This window comes from Pecten maximus, chromosome 16 (genome assembly GCF_902652985.1).
Source record: "Pecten maximus chromosome 16, xPecMax1.1, whole genome shotgun sequence".
NCBI lineage: Eukaryota > Metazoa > Mollusca > Bivalvia > Pectinida > Pectinidae > Pecten > Pecten maximus.
In genome coordinates, this window is record NC_047030.1 from 32,896,704 (window position 1) to 32,915,153 (window position 18,450).

At 33.9% G+C, this 18,450-nt stretch overlaps 1 protein-coding gene and 1 long non-coding RNA gene across 2 annotated transcripts; both read left to right on the forward strand.

Moving 5' to 3' along the window:
* Positions 1–1,299: 1,299 nt before the first annotated feature.
* LOC117345014 lies at positions 1,300–9,336 on the forward strand. Its single transcript, XM_033907937.1, has 5 exons — positions 1,300–1,422; positions 2,900–3,023; positions 4,020–4,135; positions 5,402–5,609; positions 7,896–9,336. The coding sequence occupies exons 1-5, from the start codon at positions 1,372–1,374 to the stop codon at positions 9,044–9,046; spliced, it is 1,650 nt and encodes a 549-aa protein (XP_033763828.1). The 5' UTR covers positions 1,300–1,371; the 3' UTR covers positions 9,047–9,336.
* A 6,127-nt stretch (positions 9,337–15,463) lies between these two features.
* On the forward strand, positions 15,464–18,082 carry LOC117345019. Its single transcript, XR_004536322.1, has 3 exons — positions 15,464–15,671; positions 16,825–16,933; positions 17,317–18,082. It is a non-coding gene; the product is annotated as an uncharacterized LOC117345019 (long non-coding RNA).
* The last annotated feature ends 368 nt before the right edge of the window (positions 18,083–18,450 follow it).

Genomic DNA, 18,450 nt, shown 5'->3' on the forward strand with positions numbered 1-18,450 from the left:
AGGTCCCAAATATTGCAGTTGATATGTTTCAACGGTTAATATGCATCATACAAAGACAAGCAGACACATTCCCAGGGTGATTCGTTGATTTCTAATACTTTTACAACTTGTATCCGAAAAAAATGGTCCGATTTTTGTTTAAACAAGACAGGTTACATATACTATAAATATGCTGATCACGAGAGGAAAATATATCCACCAAAGGACACTGGATAATCTAATATTTGTACTTTTAAGTAATGATATAGTAATGATCGATTATGTACAAATAGTACTGCCAAATGATGGCTCGTTTGTCGTCCCCAAAAGTTAGTATTCTTTGTTAATACTTAAACATATAATTATATATAGTTCTTATATACTTATAATGATAACAGTTTAGAATTGTCGGATGGTGCAGTGGTACTACATTCCATCTAGACTGACACATCTATTAAAGAAAAAATATGAAAAAATATAAAATCTATAGTAAACTATCTGGACAAGAACAAATCTAGGAATAATGCATAAATGATACATTGAGAGTTTTTATTTCGAGGTAAAAATGGAAAACAAATAATGTTGAAATATGGAGACAACGTGAAGATCAAAATACATTAAATTACAAAATATATAATGAATTCTTTAGGTTTCTACGTGCATAATCTCAATAAGAGAAATTATCATAATAATTTATACGCCATGCCCATCAACAACAAATTCAAATTTTTGCGTATAATTAGCAATTCAACGAAAGTATTATGTTACGAAAATCATTGCATGGTTGACTTGTTATCTTTGCAATTTCTAGTAAAATACTAAAGATTCAAACATAAGTTTCAAAAATTAACTTATATTTAGATTAATATCAGCAATTGTATATATTTATATCATTACAGATCTATTTCAATAAATATGTATCGTGATACATAAAATATCTATCGGTTTTATTTTGATAATTAAGTCTTTGAAACTTCAGGTTGACAATACTCTGCGCAACAAATAAATAGGACGAAATGGACAATGGACAAAAAAGCTTTGTTAGCTTCAAGACAAACATGCAAGTTATAAGTTTTATCTGATGAATGGCAAAATAAGACAAATTCTTTTCCTAGACTTGTTCTAAATATCATTGCTGAAATAATTTAAACATCTAAAACAGTTAAAATTTATTTGAAAGATGATTGGCTCATTTTGAATGACTGACATTCCATATCACCATTCTAACAAAACAGGTTTGGTAAGCGTTATTTATTGTACTCGCGCGTCAGTTGACATCCCTAATTAGATACGGTATAGACATGCGTCAAGCGTAGGTATATGTTTTGCTTGTGAGACTGACCAAGATTAATTAACTACACGATAACGCCAGCGATATTGTCACTCTCCATCATGGCTTCCCTACTAGGAGGTTGTATTACTGCCCTATGCCTTTCACAATGTGTAAGTATACCTTTTTAATTTTTTTTTAAAATCTCGTTAGTTTCGGTAATTAATCATTTAATATTCAATACAATTATATCATTGCGGGAACTTGGAATTGATTTCGAGCTCAAATATACATCAAATATGTAGTTATCTACTGTCCGACTTTTTTATCCATATATTTCGTCACACATGCTTATGGATCATTTTCATAAATTCGTATGCATTGGATACTGTAATATTTTTCTCAATAGTAACCCCACGTTAAAAATAGTAAGTTGAAGAGGGTTTTGATATTATTATTTATCTATGTGATATATTTGTTAATCGAAACAATGGATATGTACAACTTTGTTTAAGTGTAAGAACAATATTTCTTAATATACGTCATGAGAAATACTGTTACCACTTTCTCTTTTGATAAACATATACAGTCAAATCACGTTATCTCGAAGTCCATTAGGTCTCGAAAGTTTATATAGAATTTTAACATTCGAAACTGATGTTTTTACTTCGAGTGAAGCAGTCTTCGAGTTATCGAAGTTCATGATAACGAAGCTGCTAATAGATAATGTTTAAATGCATATCCATTTAGTTGAAAAGTATATTATTTAATTTAAGTTGTATTATTAAATACACGGGAAATATTGACACAAAACCAAAATCAGTTTCTGTGAAATGAGTTAGCCCTTCTATTTTATTTGTCATTTTTCTCAAATTGCTGTCAGACTTAAATAATTGCCTCGTTTGCAGTTCAACATGGCACGTGGTGTATAAATTTCTGTCCTGTGACCAAACGCGATAAAATTTTACATAATTTGGAAAACGAAACGCCCTTAGTGCTTTAACACGAAATGTAATGTATAATGCAAATATAAATGACCGTAAAGTGACAACGCACTTAATCACGCAAACTATTCACAAACAATTAGAAACAAATTACTTATATATGAAGTATAATTCTAGTATTAATTGCAATAAGCACAGACTATATTAAACAGTAGAAATAATAAGTCTAGCTTCCGACCCGTCAACATTAAAGTTTTATATTCAAGGGTTTTTAATGAAAAAACTGTCAAAAATGTCAACTGCTAGCGGATCATGTCTAGAGTCTTGTGAGACATGCAGTTCGGCGTCCGTTTAAATGCCTGGCTGTTTATTATCACCCGTTTTGGATACATGCCTTTAGCTTGATTTAACCAGATTAACACAAAAAGTGTCGCAAATGAAGCCGAAGACGTTTATTCTCCCGAAACACCTGGTCTTATCTTTACTTCAGGTCTTTCCAGAATATCCATGTAATTATATAGCTTGTTTAGGTTTGCAATTGATTTATGGATTTTGAGTAATAATTAAAGCAACATGTTTTTAGTTTTCCTTGTGATTCTATTTATCTTTTAAATATTACATGTAAATAAGAGAAAAGATGCATGTACACCAAAAGACATGGTACGTTTTATGAGTCCTTGAAAAGTGACCGCTTCTCTTATTCTAGGTTTTTATGGCTTTTGCTGCCTCAACGACCGCTCCACCCACCACTACCACAACTACTACGGCGACAACAACAACAACAACGCCGACTACTACCACAACCCCAACCACAACAACAACCACAGAAGGTATGTTTATGTCTGTATTTGCAGATGAAAAAAAAGATAACGCAATTGTCATTTTGTTCTACAATCGCACTAAAAATTACATAGTTGGACACGATACAATGATCTGGTCACATTAAATAGCCAACCGACTAACAAGTAATTTCATTCTGGCCCCTTTAAGAGGAACAGTAATCATAAGTCATTTATAGCAATTAACATGTTTTCCTTGGACAGCGTTCAGAACCAAAGAATATCATCTCTTGTGGCATTAGTCTTAGAAATGATCAAACTCCAGATATTTTGAAAAAAGAATCATCAAAATGAAAACGTAGTAAGCGACACAAAAAAAAAGAAGAAGAAAATCCTGAATAATGGGTAAAACATAATTGTTTAAGCAAAAGATAAAAAATATAAAAACAACTTCAGAAGTTAACATTGATGATAAATATTCATTACTCAATATATGAATATTCATTAGCCCGTGTAATTAAATATTCCACGTTCTATATATTTGTCCCCTTTCATATTTTTACGGTGTGATTAATAGTTACATGACAAAAGAACTTACTCGATGCATTTTTCATAATATCCAAACATCTGATGGAATAAATTGAAAGGAAGAACATATTATAAACTATATATGAGTATATTATGTAAGTAAACGAATAAATCAATACATATATTAAAATAATTCAAGTGTAAGTGATGGAGTGTTCTACATACTAAGTGTCAAAAGGTAAGGAAATAGAGTATCTATTCTTTACCGTTTTTTTTTTTATTTCCAAGAATTGTTTTGAAAAAGTGTGAGAACAATACAAGTCTGTAATTGTTTTATTTTGATTTTCTATCCTTTTTATTCTAACAGAGATACTTTGAAGTCAGAACAATGAGATAACAATATAACTGATCACCGTTCGAGATAATAATATGTCTATTGTCTCTTTCAATATCTCAGCCGCCATAACAAATGTAACAATATAAGATATCTTACACAAAATAACAAAATAACCTTTACAGCGCCTTATTTACAATGGGCGTATCCTGAATTGAAAGAGAGGGCTCCAGGCAAAGACGACCGGATAGCTATTGTTGGAGGCACAATTCAGGGAATCCATTTCGCTATTGCACTTACTGTGAGTATAAAATAGAAAATGACGTTTTAACGATATATCAGATCTAATTTCAATACATTAAGGATATCAAAGGTAGCAGAGTAAATATAAGCCTTCTTCGGTATGATACTTAAGAACAATGCAAAATGTATGGTGTGTTTCAGTATAACCATATAGTATGTGTGTACTGCAATATCCTATCGGAGATTCCGATTAAAATAAGAATATAACCTAAAAAACGTGATATGGGTGTCATTTTTCTATGGATCAGTTAACATTACAAAAAAAAAAAAATTGCTCGCGATTTTAGGTTTGCAGTATATGACTCGAGTTACTCCATAGTCAACATTTTAGAGTTACCAGCCATGATATATAAATGTGAATGTACTATTTACAACATGTGGATTCTATGACCTAAACGTTTTCCGGTATGCGGGAAAATGTGCATTTGCGGTGCACCTGTTTTCATAAGATTTATTTATTCTAATCAAAACGTTTAATGTTGAGAGCCCAGATGCATTTCCTGCCGTTTTATAATTTTCTTCTTCCTGGTGTGTTTTTTCCCCCGTGAAAGTCTTTTTGCATATCAGTGAAATTAATAAGTGGCATCAAGATATTCACCATTTTAAAGTGTTTAACCCGCTACAACACACCAATCCTGATATGTTGGATAAGTAAAATACTTCTATTTTGTCCAAAACTAAGGATACTATTGCGTAAACAGTCACTAACGATTCATCATTCAAACGTCAGACAGATTGGTTTTGCATTTGTTAACGTCCAAAAAAGCAATATCCATATACGGAAAGTAAAATATATGGCCACACGAAAAGTAAAATATATGACCACACTATATCTCGTAAAGGAAATGGCCGATTTGTATCTGATGTTACGCCATGTTGAGTACCTTCTGTGGCAAGAACTCTACTTTTTTACATTTCCCTTATAATTTTGGTTTTTGTTTTACCATTAATCGCAGCGGACGTCAAATAACACGGCGAATTTTAATTAAAATGCAATGCGTGAAAATTGATGTCTGAATATCTCAGTGGTCAATACGCTGAGTGTCCGTGACAGCAAATGTAAGAATTGAAAATTAAAGAAAGAAAGAAAGAAAGAAAGAAAGAAAGAAAGAAAGAAAAATAGCTAAATTAAATCATGTCAAAGAAAAAATTATAAATTCCTCTATCAAGGATATAATTTTTCACAATTCATATCACTTGAAAATATCAAAACATGCATCCCTTGCTATCTGGCTTTACGACATTGTTTTGATTTTTCATCCAGGATGCCGGTTACAAAGACGTGAATGTGTATGAATCAAGCCACAGATTAGGAGGAGAGGGATTCTCTGTTTATTTTAATGGACAAACCTTCCTCCTTGGAGAAACCGTTATCTATGACGAGGAAGGGATTGCATCAGAATTGAATAAGCGTTTTGAATCCACATCGCTTCTAACAGTACCAAACCCGGATATATGGACTTCCAAAACAAGTAAGTGGTGCTGCAAAAAATTCTTAAGAAGACCAGGCCCTACACAAATTACGAATTATAATTAGTTAATGTACTAATAATTAGTTACTTCAAACAATATGCACAGACCCAATGCCCCCTCTTCATATACGGAATTCGATGAATAAATCTGCGGTTGTCCTACCTTCACCGTAAGCATTATCCCCAGCCCCTTTCAATCCCCTGCACACTTTCTCTTTATATTCCATCCACATGTTAAAATGTAATCAAATGCTCTATGATATATATCATAATAGTATTGTCAGTACTGTTCAATAGATACTTTATGTCTACAAGGAGACAGATTTACAGAAGTACTTAGTACTTGTTTCTGAATCCTTTTTGAAATTATATTGTATATATTATATTGCCATGTATTATTGAATAAAATAAAGTTTAAACTAAATTAGGAATTAAGTTAAAATCTGCGTAATTAATTTATGTTGAACGAATGTCACGATATCGAAATAAGCCATCCAACTTTTCCCTGTGGTATTATGAAATTAATAATAAACAGGATTCAATGTATTATAATCAAATAGAAATTCCATTTTAGTAATCAAGGGCTTCCTGTTGATAAAAGGTACCAAATCAATAAAAATCCCATTTAAGTTTACACTCCCTTAAGGTATCTACTGTTGTATATAAACTGGAGTGATTTGATGACATTTATCTTTTACCAAAAGTATTAATGTCGGTATGTACATTGAATATTGGATCATGGCAGTGGCAAATACACATCATGGCATATTCTCGGTATCTATGTGAATGAGAAATTCACTGTTACCCTGGCTGTCAATAGGACGTTAAATAAACCAAACCAAACCAAACCATATACCAGCGGGAAATGCATTGATTATGACCGAATATTCACATTTCCGTCGTGTTTTATTTATTTGGTCTTACCGACGAAATCGGCATTAACACTTCGGTAAACTATAGACTGCCACGAAAGAATGTATTGTTGATAGTTGTTGATAGTAAGTGAGTTTTTTTTTGTTTTGTTGTTTATTATTTTGTGAATTTACTTAATATAAGCTATGATGAAAATCAACACATTCTGTGAACTCAAGATGTCTTTAAAAAAATTCTTTCAGAAGTGGAATAAAAAATATGTTTACTTCCTCCTGTAGTTGACAGCTTTCCCGCCATATTGGAATCGTTTGTTATGCTAGACCATCAACTGTCGGCCGTTCCGACAGTGCGTATAATGTCCAATGAATGATGATTATTGACTTTTTAAAAAAGCTCACAAAAAATAAAAAAATAAAATAAAAAAATAAATGCACAATACTAATTGAAAAAAAAAATTACAAAAATCCCTTTTCAGTGTTTACTGGTGTGTAAACTTCATTTTTATACAGACATTTCAACATGACCACGTCATTAAAATCATCTGTTAAAAAATGCATTTTACGCACCAGTAAACCACATTTTTTTCTGAGATATGTCTATACGGGCCTCACACCTGTGTGAAGTCAGCCGTGACATAACACCTTCACCTGCGTCGTGTTGGTAACTTATGTATGCATGGTTGATTTACTACTCGAATGACTAGCCACTCTGTATTCCGTAGACAGACCTAATAGGGACCTACCAACCAATTGTTTTCCCATAGACTTTAGTGTTAACGTTTTGGGGTATTTCATTCAAATTCTTGAATTCAATATGACAATTATGGTTTATAACAAAAGTTTAGGGTCTGATATAACACCTAATCAAAAAGAAAGTTGGGTCCTTCAGCTCAAATTTTCTCCAGAGTAGCCATTTTAAAAATGGGCGAATTTCGCAGTAAAAATTCTCAAAAATCTTAAATGTTTACCTGTTAATTATTATTACTTGAACTTTTGGGGAAAAAATCAATCGCAATTACGAAATTTATATCAGCATTTCTTATTGATAGTTACCTATCAGGCTACATATCTATTTTCTCGCTTCATAACATACTGGCCAATCAGTGGCTGCCAGACATTTTATCCTTGGCTCAACTTTCTATACGCAGAGGCTGTTTCAAAAATATATTTTTTTCAATTGGTTGGTTGTTCCCTGTAGATGGTTTCTCTGGAATGGCACTTGGCATTTGCAGCATGCAGATTAGCAGAGTTAAATGTCATGGTACCATATTCTGATAAATAAGGGACATATTCTTAACAGCTGTGAATATTCCTGGCATATTTTAGCAATCGTATTAATTTTTAAAATATTTGACTTACTTAGGGTCCTTGTTACCTATAATGTGTAATGTTACATACCTTTTCATGTTTGCAGGTAAGGTGTCATTCAAGGATTACCTTTTAAAAGTGGCCAAAGAAGTCAGTCCAACGGCCGCTCTCACTTCTGCCAATATTGTAGTCCATTATCAAGGATTACTAAAAAGGTACAAAACAGCCCTTAAGTCAAATTTTGGAGACTACAATGGTCACGTGATGCGGCGTCCCCTTGACAATGAACTCCAACGATTAAACAAGACATTCCTAGTTTTTCTGAAAGCCAACAAGGTTGAGGCTCTTAAGTCTCTGTTTCAAATAATGCTTACTTCAGTAGGTGCAGGTGACATCGCTGAAGTGCCGGCTTTATATGGCGCCATGTTCATCAACCAAAAGATAGCAACAATTCTATCGAACAAGCTAGGCAAAAACGCACCCATTGCAAGTGTATTCAAGAAAGGCATTCAATTCGTTATGGAAGATGTCGTAAAAATGAATGGGCTTGACGTTAAATTGGATTACGAAACAAACGAAATCGAACGACATGCCGATGGATATTATCATTTGTATTACAAAAAAGAATATGTGAAGACCACTAGCAAGAAGAAGAGATGCTCGAAAGGATACTTTAAACGTAAATTTGATCATATCTTCATTGCTGTAGAACCAGAGGAGTTCATCCCATTTCTTGCAAACCCAAGTTCAGAGTTGATGGACGTTTTAGAGACACTGTCGGCCTCATTTAACACCTATACCCTACTTAGAACAAACCGGTCTTCTGATGCAATTACAAATGAACAGTTTGCATTCAATAATTATGAAGATTTCAACGTTCATCAATGTCTTGACAGCCTGCCAGCTTTAGGCCAAAAGGGGACTGCCGAAGGCAAGTACTCCGTTTGCTTGCAAGAGTCCGATGTCAGTAATCGTACATTACTGGCAGACGCTATGCATACGCATATTCAAGACATGAAATACAATCTCATGAATCCGAGTTCAAATACTTCGGTAGAGGATACACTTAAATTATTCCAACGCTGGGAAGGAGAAAAATTTGGCGCACAGGCAATGGCGGATGGAAACCTATGGAAGCTTATGAACATGCAAGGCAAAGACGGTCTGTGGTTTCTGAGTCGAGCCGCAAGTTTCGGATATTCGGATGCCATGTTTGATTATAATAATCGATTACTGAAATCGATGGGAGTTATCTAAATGTAGAATCTTGTTAATACCGAGTCAAGAATGACTGACAGACACATGTTTTTTGTCACTCAAAAGCAGCTGCCAAAGCAATACCCATAAGCCCTACATGAAATGTATTGGTATAAATTGGCTCTGTGGCAAAAACGCTACTTCAACAATGACGTGTTTGCAGCCACGCCCACACCTACATATATCATAAAAATATATACTAAAGCTGAGAAATAAAATGTAATTATTCCGACTGCTTGTCAATATGAAGAATTTTAGTAGAAAATTCAATAAACATGTTTGTACTATTTTGTATTGTTTTGATATATATGTTCATCGATAATTCCCAAACGTCTAATAGGGGGCAATATCTCGCAATTATATCATGTGCATATGCATTGAATTAGCTAACTTTTCGGATAATAGCTGCGTTTAAAAATTAAATTAAATAAAAAAACAAACAAACAAACAAACAATTTTGTGACAATTTATTCTTCAGGACAACAAATCAGAATGCCTACAATTTTTTCGAATCGTATGTGAACAGTATACTGATATATAAGGGGAGAGAGAGAGAGAGAGAGAGAGAGGGAGGGAGGGAGGGAGGGAGAGGGAGATTTAAATGAAATAAACGAAGGTGTTTAAAGGTGTATTTCGCTAAAGTTGGAAAAAAAATCTGGTTGTTGTATGCATTTTAATTGGTTGGCATACACTTGGCCAATACACTATAATACCGCCCACCTGAATATGGTACATCGGAGCTGAAGGCCACTGAGTCAGTAAGTTAATCATTTGTTATAACTTATGTGAGATGTAACATAAACACAAGCGTATACTCTATTCACTTCAAATTTCTAGTTGGTAAAGCATTTTAATAACTTCGCTAGAATTATTTCTTGTCGATTTCAAAATGCACAAAAATATTTCACATCTTTCGGCTAATGAAAAGGCAAGTAAGCAGGCCAAACAAGAGGTTCACTTTTGGAAATTCACTTTATTTTTAAGGACAGGACCCAGGTTTGACAAGGTTGATTGTTGACGATTTAATATGAGATCATAAGGACAAACTCGACATTGAAAGCTGCAAGATATAACTTATATCCACGCGGAAACCTAAAAGACATACCGAAAGAATATCAAAAGGCGTTCCGGGAGGATAAGCGTGAGCTCGTCTTGTAAATACACATGATATCCAGAGAATGCCATGTTTTGAAACGAAAACCAGAGTTAAGACAACAGAATCAATAGACATCAAAAGCTTCAAACTTCAAGTCATACGGGGAAATGAAATGACGACCATGCAGGTATCACATAATCGTCATCAGCATATAGCTTTCCCAAATCTCTCCTCCGATTTTACGTCTGCTGTCAATAGCTATCGTCTGTGAATATTTCTTCAACTTATATTTCAGGCACAATCACTGTCAATCATTCTACTGGCGATATGAGAAACCTTCAGGTTTCCTGGAAAATATGAGGTACACTATCAGTAATCAATTAAGTTTTCATTCGATAAGCTGGAGTACCCGGAGAAAAACCACCGGCCAATGATCAGTACCTGGCAACTGCCCCACGTTGGTTTCGAACTCGCAACCCAGACGTGGAGGGCTACCGACACTTTGTCACTAGCCCTCCACCTCTGGGTTGCGAGTTCGAAACCTACGTGGGGCAGTTGCCAGGTACTAATCGTTTGCCGGTGTTTTTTCTCCGGGTACTCCGGCTTTCCTCCACCTCCAAAACCTGGCACGTCCTTAAATGACCCTGGCTGTTAATAGGACGTTAAACAAATACCAAGCAATCTTTCGATAAACTAAGATTTAGAAGTGTTAGAAAATGCAACTAAATTTGCATACTTGAATTTCCTGAGAGATGATCAATCTTATAGTGCTCAACAATATACCAAGTCAAAGTGATCAAGCAAACGCAAGGAATGCAGCAAAGGAACATGTATTTTTCATCAGTAGTTCAAATCAACCATTCTACGGTTATCTTAATGTTAAAATAAATTTGATACAAATTAATTAAAACATTTGAGGACATCAGTTATATGGACGAAATAAAAATCGTGAGAAATGTTTTCTACCTTGACAAAGAAAGAACAGTTATTTATTATTTAATCTACCGTCTGATCTCGTTATCGCGAGATCTTTTACTGTTTAAACTGAATTATTTTTTGGATTAAGTAGGGTTTTCGAGTAATAGTAGTTCGAGGCAAAGAAGTTTAACTCTGCGTTAAGCAACAGCGAACATTACGGCCGAGGTTTTAAAATTAGTAAGAGTTGCCTCCCTTCCTCTTTTATGAGTCTTGGTGTACGAGTTAGTTGTACATGTATAACGTTTATTTCCGACCAAAAATTAAGTCATGATTGATGTTGTTTCAAATATCATGATATCATTCTCTTACAATTCAAATATTTATATATATATATATATATATTTCACGCCACTCTTGTCGCCTCCATCGTTGGAATAGTTGAAATTCCCAAGATTTACCATAACCCTACATGACACTTTCACATTTTAATGAACAGAGACACCGGCTCATAAAATACACTTCTTTTAATTTTTTGTCACCCAAAATTGATATTATTGGGCGAATCGACTAACTTCTCATACGTTAACATTCCAAAAACTGTCTTTATTTTCCCTTCTAGGACGGTCAGAAACTTTTGTCATCTATGATAAAGGATTATGAGTCACAGAGAAGCCTCAAGACTATGAATGCGTCTATACCATCGGAGTTACTTCCCTTCATTTCCCTCTGTCGGACAGTATAGTGATAGATTCAGATTCAGATTCTTTATTTCTTTGTGTTTTCAACACATCAGAGAGACATTACAAAACAATACAATGTAAGATAGCTTAGCCGACGAGGGTCAAGAATGGTTTTGGGTTGTCTAACAGTGTTACTCTGAGGTTTCGTATCTGTCATTGATATAACTCCTGAACCTCAAGTCATGAGGTCCTTGCTATCACAAGTTTCAGTTCTCTGTCCTGTCAGATCATGTGTATTTAAATCGTATGCATTATACTGGCGTTTTATTAGCACATATACCAGTTTTCCAATTGTGTTTGTATACGTGTTGCACAAAGCGGAAAATGAAAGTGCATTCAAGTCTGATGAGACGGTATAAAGCTAGATCGTCCATGCAAAAACACGCGACCTAAAATCTTCATCGGAAAGATAAAATGATATGTTTTCACTATTTTCATTGAAGCGGAGTGAAGTGATAAGTAGATATGATATATTATGGTTACTTGTCCGACTGAGTTTAATGTATATAGCTTGTTTCGCAATTGTTGAATGAATTGAAAATTGTATTCTGTTTGAGTTCGCTGATACTATATACGTATCTATTTTGGAGTACTGAAATATTAGCGTATAACCGAATGTAAACATGCAGATTACCCCAATCATAATTTAGCGTAAGGCTTTCAACGGGAAAACCGCTAAAATAATAGAGCCGCTAAAACATGTACGTTTGCAATATGCTGGAAATTGACCTCTGACCTTGAATTTGAGTAATACTTCGAGTTAAACGGGTCATCGAGTTATCCGAGTTCGAGTTAACAAAGTTTGACTGTATCTTCATTGTGCAAATGAGTTATGCTAACTATGATCTTGGCGTAAACCATTGGTCAATTTAGCGTTTATCTCAGGGTTTAATATCTTAAGAAGGTAGAGATTTATCTACGGGTGTAAATTCTTAGCCAATGTAACTTTCTATTTCTGGATGTAAAATCTTGGTCAAGGTAGTGCGTTACCATTGGGTGTAAAATGTTGGTGAATGTTTTGTTTTATCTTGCTGTGCAAAATCATAGTCAAAGAGGCGTTTTATCTCTGAGTGTTAATTCTTAGTCAATGGAGCGTTTTATCTCTAGGTATAAAACCTTGGCCAATAAAGAGTTTTGTCTTTGAGTGTAACATTTGATTTAAACATATTTTATTGCCTTTAGACAATTGGATCGGGCACAAGTTTTTCAACTTATACAAAGCCCTTTCCTTACAATAAAACTGAATATATTTACAAAATTCAAGATGGCTTGTTTACAACACTAAAATACATTATCTCACTATCATACAGTCACACGTGGGGAAACATCATGAATGAGAGAGAGAGAGAGAGAGAGAGAGAGAGAGAGAGAGAGAGAGAGAGAGAGAGAGAGAGAGAGAGAGAGAGAGAGAGAGAGAGAGGGAGAGAGAGGGAGAGAGGGGAGAGGGGGGGGGGGGGGGGGGGGGGGGGGGAAGGGGAGCGTCTTATTTATTATTCAATATTATGTACATATATAATGTGAGTAATCCTTTCCAACACCGACGGCAAAAGTTAATTTTAACACTATTCGATGCTCACAACTTTTACTTATGTCCATCACTTCCCGTGCATTGGTTAGCGTCCTCCTGGTCATTCCGTACTTTCTTGTATATTCGTTTCTCTGTTGCCGCCGACGTCGGAAAAGACCAAATACAAGTAAACGTATACATACTTTCAGAGTTTTTTTTAAAACTTATCAAAGAGAGAAGGGAATCTGTTAGAGTTATTGATAAATTGCTGAGTGTGCATAAAAATCAATTCGTTTTCTTGCTCAGAAAGAGTCGTGTCTCCAAAAAGAAGTAGATTTACGTTGAGAGGAATATACCGGTTTAGATGACGGAATAGTGTAATTCTTTGTTCCGCATAAGTATTACAATCAAAGAAGAAGTGGTGGGTATTTTCAATAGGAAAGCCACAATGACAACGTTGATCAGTAATAAGGTTGGCTCTTAATAAATGATTTCTTAATGTACTAGCCCGATTTCTTAACCGTGTATGTAAGATATTAGTTTTACGTTTACCATATAAAAACAAATTTGGTACCTGTGGTAGGTCAGAATTACGAATGGAATTTTTAAAGGTTAAAAATGAAACAATGTGCCGAATATCTAAGGGTAATTGATTCCACTGTCTAATTGTTGAGGGGAAAAAGATAGGTTAGAAGATTCCAATCTGTTCTTAGGCAAGATATAGTTTTCTGCATTGCGAAGATTATGTTCAGAATGATCAGCAACAATGGGTGGGAGTAGAGTATTTAGATATTCAGGAGTAATGTTATTGTGTATTTTAAAGAACAATTGGAGTTTTCGACGGGAACGCTGTGGGATAAAGGTTCCCATGCCGTTTCAGCATACAGGGATGTTCTGCTTGTATATGAGTGTAAAATGTTCGTAATTGTTGCGTTTTATCTCACTAACGTTTAAAACTGGACGACATGTTGTTGATGAATGACAGGAATTTATCTTTAAGTACTATATCAATAACATCTGAAGTGACAAGTTGTTTACTTACTTTACAATGACTTATTTCTACAAAAAAAAAAGTAATGTCATGACAATCAATTATCTGTGTATATTGATCGCTGTCTCCATGACGATGAATACAGATGAATACCACGCTCCTCGTAGCAGCCTGATGTTTTTATCTGACATTAAGATTTTATAATATGACTGGCTGTTTCGGGGAGGAAAAATTTGGTTCATGCGGCAGGAAAACGAAACATCAATATCGTTTTTCATAGATGGTTCAAATTTTCGTTGTTGAAAGCAGAAGAAAGTAATATTTTCCAATTGGAAAATCCAAACTAAACAAGTTTTTGTCGGATGAGGGCCATTTTTATCAACCAAGGAAATCGAGGTGACTTTCCAATGTTGAATCAACTAGAGTTTGTACGAGTTACCTCCCCTCGCACAAACCAGACATCAAACGTAATAATCTGCGCAGAATATAATTCGGAATACGCAGGGATAAAGTAGTTCATACCGTATGATGTTAACTGGGGTTTTTTTTTTTCTATAATCCTTTTTATTTATCTCAGACAGATGTCTTCAAACACACAAAAGCGTGAATCATATCACTACATTACAAACAAATACTTCGTGGAAGGAGATAAATTGTCTAGCGTGTTTTAATTTTTTTTTTTTTGGGGGGGGGGGGGGGGGGGGGGGGGGGGGATAATTATTTCCGGTTCCATCATGAACTCCTCGGGATTTATATTAGAAGTAAGGGACAATTTTGATTCCTTAAGAGTTCCGAATGCATTGTTCTCGAGACATTTGGCGGTGATCGTTATAGGTGGCTGTTCCACAGCACCTAAAAATAAATTAAAAAAAACTATAATCATAGCAAAACATGCCCGCAAATGCACGTGTTGTTAGAGGTTTACAATAATACATATTAATATATTAATGAAGAATAGAATTATATATCAAAACCATTAGCTGGATAAGATCATGTGTGCTGAAAATGACTTACCCGACACCCTTCACTTCACTGCAAAATGACATAGAGAGTAAACTATTATGTCAGGAAAATATCGACAAGTTACGACTCCACAAAGTCGACAACACTGACAATATTGCTTTATGAATTACTCTCTAAAATCAATTTTTTTTTCTATGCAAGATTAATGGTGTTTTCCGTAGATATTGTGACTGTTGCATAACAACGGAATACCTGGTAGACTCGATATGACGGCGTGACTGCTAATTTAAAATCAAGACGTGTTCGAACGAATATTTTCAGACAGCTTTATAAAGGAAGACGGAAGTTCTAGATAACAGATCTGGTGAGGAGGTTTCAGCGTTATCATCGTGACGAATCTACGGATAAAGGTAACATTTTATTACTCATGCTAATGAAATCATACGAGATATTTGGTGATAGTTAATATTGTAATACATGCTTAATACATTAAAGGTTCTGTCAATTTCTATTACCTTTTGCATCTTATTGCGTTACTAACTCGTTTTAGCTAAATAGTTGATTAAAAATGGTATTTAATATTTTTGACGCATATTTATCACATAGCTATTATTATTTATGTGACGACAAAATCGGTTTCCTCTATGGCATTAAGATAGGAACTTAACTACAACATTGTTTTAATATATCATTGTTATACATATTATTTTAGATTATACATTCTAGTTGTACTCGCGTTGCTCTAAATCATTGTGTATTTTAAACATAAATGATCATTATCACATTACCATGGTTCTTCAAGCGAATGGAATATTGGTCTTGTTTATAACTGAACAGAGAATGTGGAGAGAAAGATGGGTAATAATACTGGATAATACTTCGGATTATACAAGATATCCAAATTTGCGGGGTTTTTTTTCGCCAGTTTTTATTCAAGAAAGATGTCTCTAGCCTTTATTTTGTGGAATCCATAAACTTTGGAGTAACTCAAAAAAAATAACAAAATAAAATAAAATAAAATAAATAAATAAAGGTGAAATATGATATCAATATAGAATTATAACATGGCAATCATTGAAGAATAAATTGATATGGCTCCTGGACGGTTAGTATCAAACAACAGAATGATTTAAATGTTTAAATGCATCAACTGGTACATGTACCTAAGACTACGTTAGCATCTATTAACCTGTTGGCATTTTATTATTCCATAGCTTTTCGTGCTTAATATAGACTGTTTATGCAATCCTCTCTTCAGCATATAGGGTACAACAATAATGAGTAAAAGAAAAATCATCATCGAGCTAATCTGAGAGAACGATTTTCTCTAAAAAAAAATCATACATTTACCTCAAAGTACTGGATGAGTCCGTACACAACCACGCATATATTGATACATTTTTCCTCAATGGGTTATTCAAAACAGAAAATATTTTTTATCGAGAGAGTTAGGTAAAAAATAAACTGTTAAGTGTTTATGCGTTAAGTTTGGCAGTTTATCTTGCAATTGGAGATAATTTTACACTTTCTGCGAAATGTAATGCTTGTTTGGGTTCGTTTCAGATGCAGTTTCAAATTCCATTGGCCGTCCTTTTAATCCTAGGAATGACATTATGCCTACAGAATGTCGAGGGTGGAGCAACGGTCACCAACACCAACCCAACCACTACGGGTAAGAAAAATTGGAAACGTAATGTACAGTAAATCATAATATTTATCGTTTGATTTATTATCTAGTTGGACAGATTTAAGAAATAATATAAAATAAAACATAGTTTAAAACATTATAATATCACATAATGTAATATCATTTATTCTCACTTCAATTCGACAAACTGATAAACTCATTGAAATTGAATAGGAATACAAAAGTAGATAAATAAATAATAAACTGGTAATACATGATATACATCAAACATTTTTTGTTTTACTTTATTATTATTATTATTTATTTTTTTTACTTACTTTTTTATTTATCAATTTTATTCTGGGTTAGAATTTAAGGGCGACTACCAACATTTTAAGTGACTATTTAAATCTGTTTAGATTTGCCAGCTGGAAATGATACAACTACACATAAATCGGGAGCAGTTTCACTCTTATCCTCGTCACTCGTCTGTGCCATATCCCTAGTTCTTGGATACCACTTAATGGATTAACAGGGAATGAAATAAAGAAACAAGAAGACCAGCGAGCACCAAGACTTGACGTAGTCCTCCATTTTTAAGGATATTGATATGAAATAAAAACACATATTCGGCAATCATCGAATTTCATACGATTTTTAAAAATTAAGCAGAAACATATTACATGGAGAGACGAAAGAGACCAGCATTTGACGTTGACTTCCAATGTGTAGGATGTGGGAATGATAACAAAAGAAACAAAAATATCGGAAATGATGAGATTGGAAAAACATTTTTTAGAAGCCTTTTATACAGAACTGATAAAATAAAGTACTAATACATACTTTTTTAAATTGGATAATCAGTTTACAATTGTAAAAGAAACTTTGGCGCATTAATAAATTATTTACTGACGGTTTGGTGCATTTGTGATAAAACTTAATCGATATTTCACTTTTTAACTATGTGAGGTCATGTAACCTAAAGGATGTCACGTGATTGTACACGTGACGAATGACTTTAAGGATACACATTCGAAACAGTGACTGGATCATTTGTGCGTGATTTTGAGAGGGTGCGTTGTCGACATATGCCCATGATGAACTGGCCAAAATGATTTTTTGTCATCCATAGCCTTTTCGGATTATCCATATGTCGCAAATGTGTGTTTATATTTATTAAAAGAAATGTTTTATTAAAAATGTCTCATATTGTTTATCACTACAAAAGTCTGTCAGCATTTGAATGAAACGCGTACCTTTGTCAACTGTTGACAAATGATAAATATTATCAATATTTGAGTTTTGTTTTCTTTCATCAATCAAAAAGTATATTAAGTTTAGGAAGCTGAAAAAATGAAATAAATTAAATTCAAATTAGATTTTAAAGGTGTTACAAAAGTTTGACACAGAAAGGATTATGTATAATAAAAACTAAATTTGATTATATTTTTCTTTATAGAATTTCACCATTAATGTATCTACTTCCCACAGAAAAAAATCGAGACCTCTTTTCCACTAACTAATGCCTTAGAACCCGCCAGTTAGTAATTTGCTCTTCTGAT

Coding starts and splice junctions, on each gene's coding strand:
- LOC117345014 (XM_033907937.1), top strand. CDS start 1,372: ATGGCTTCCCTACTAGGAGGTTGTATTACTGCCCTATGCCTTTCACAA. Junction 3,024..4,019: donor CACAACAACAACCACAGAAG/GTATGTTTATGT, acceptor TAACCTTTACAG/CGCCTTATTTACAATGGGCG. Junction 4,136..5,401: donor ATTTCGCTATTGCACTTACT/GTGAGTATAAAA, acceptor TTTTTCATCCAG/GATGCCGGTTACAAAGACGT.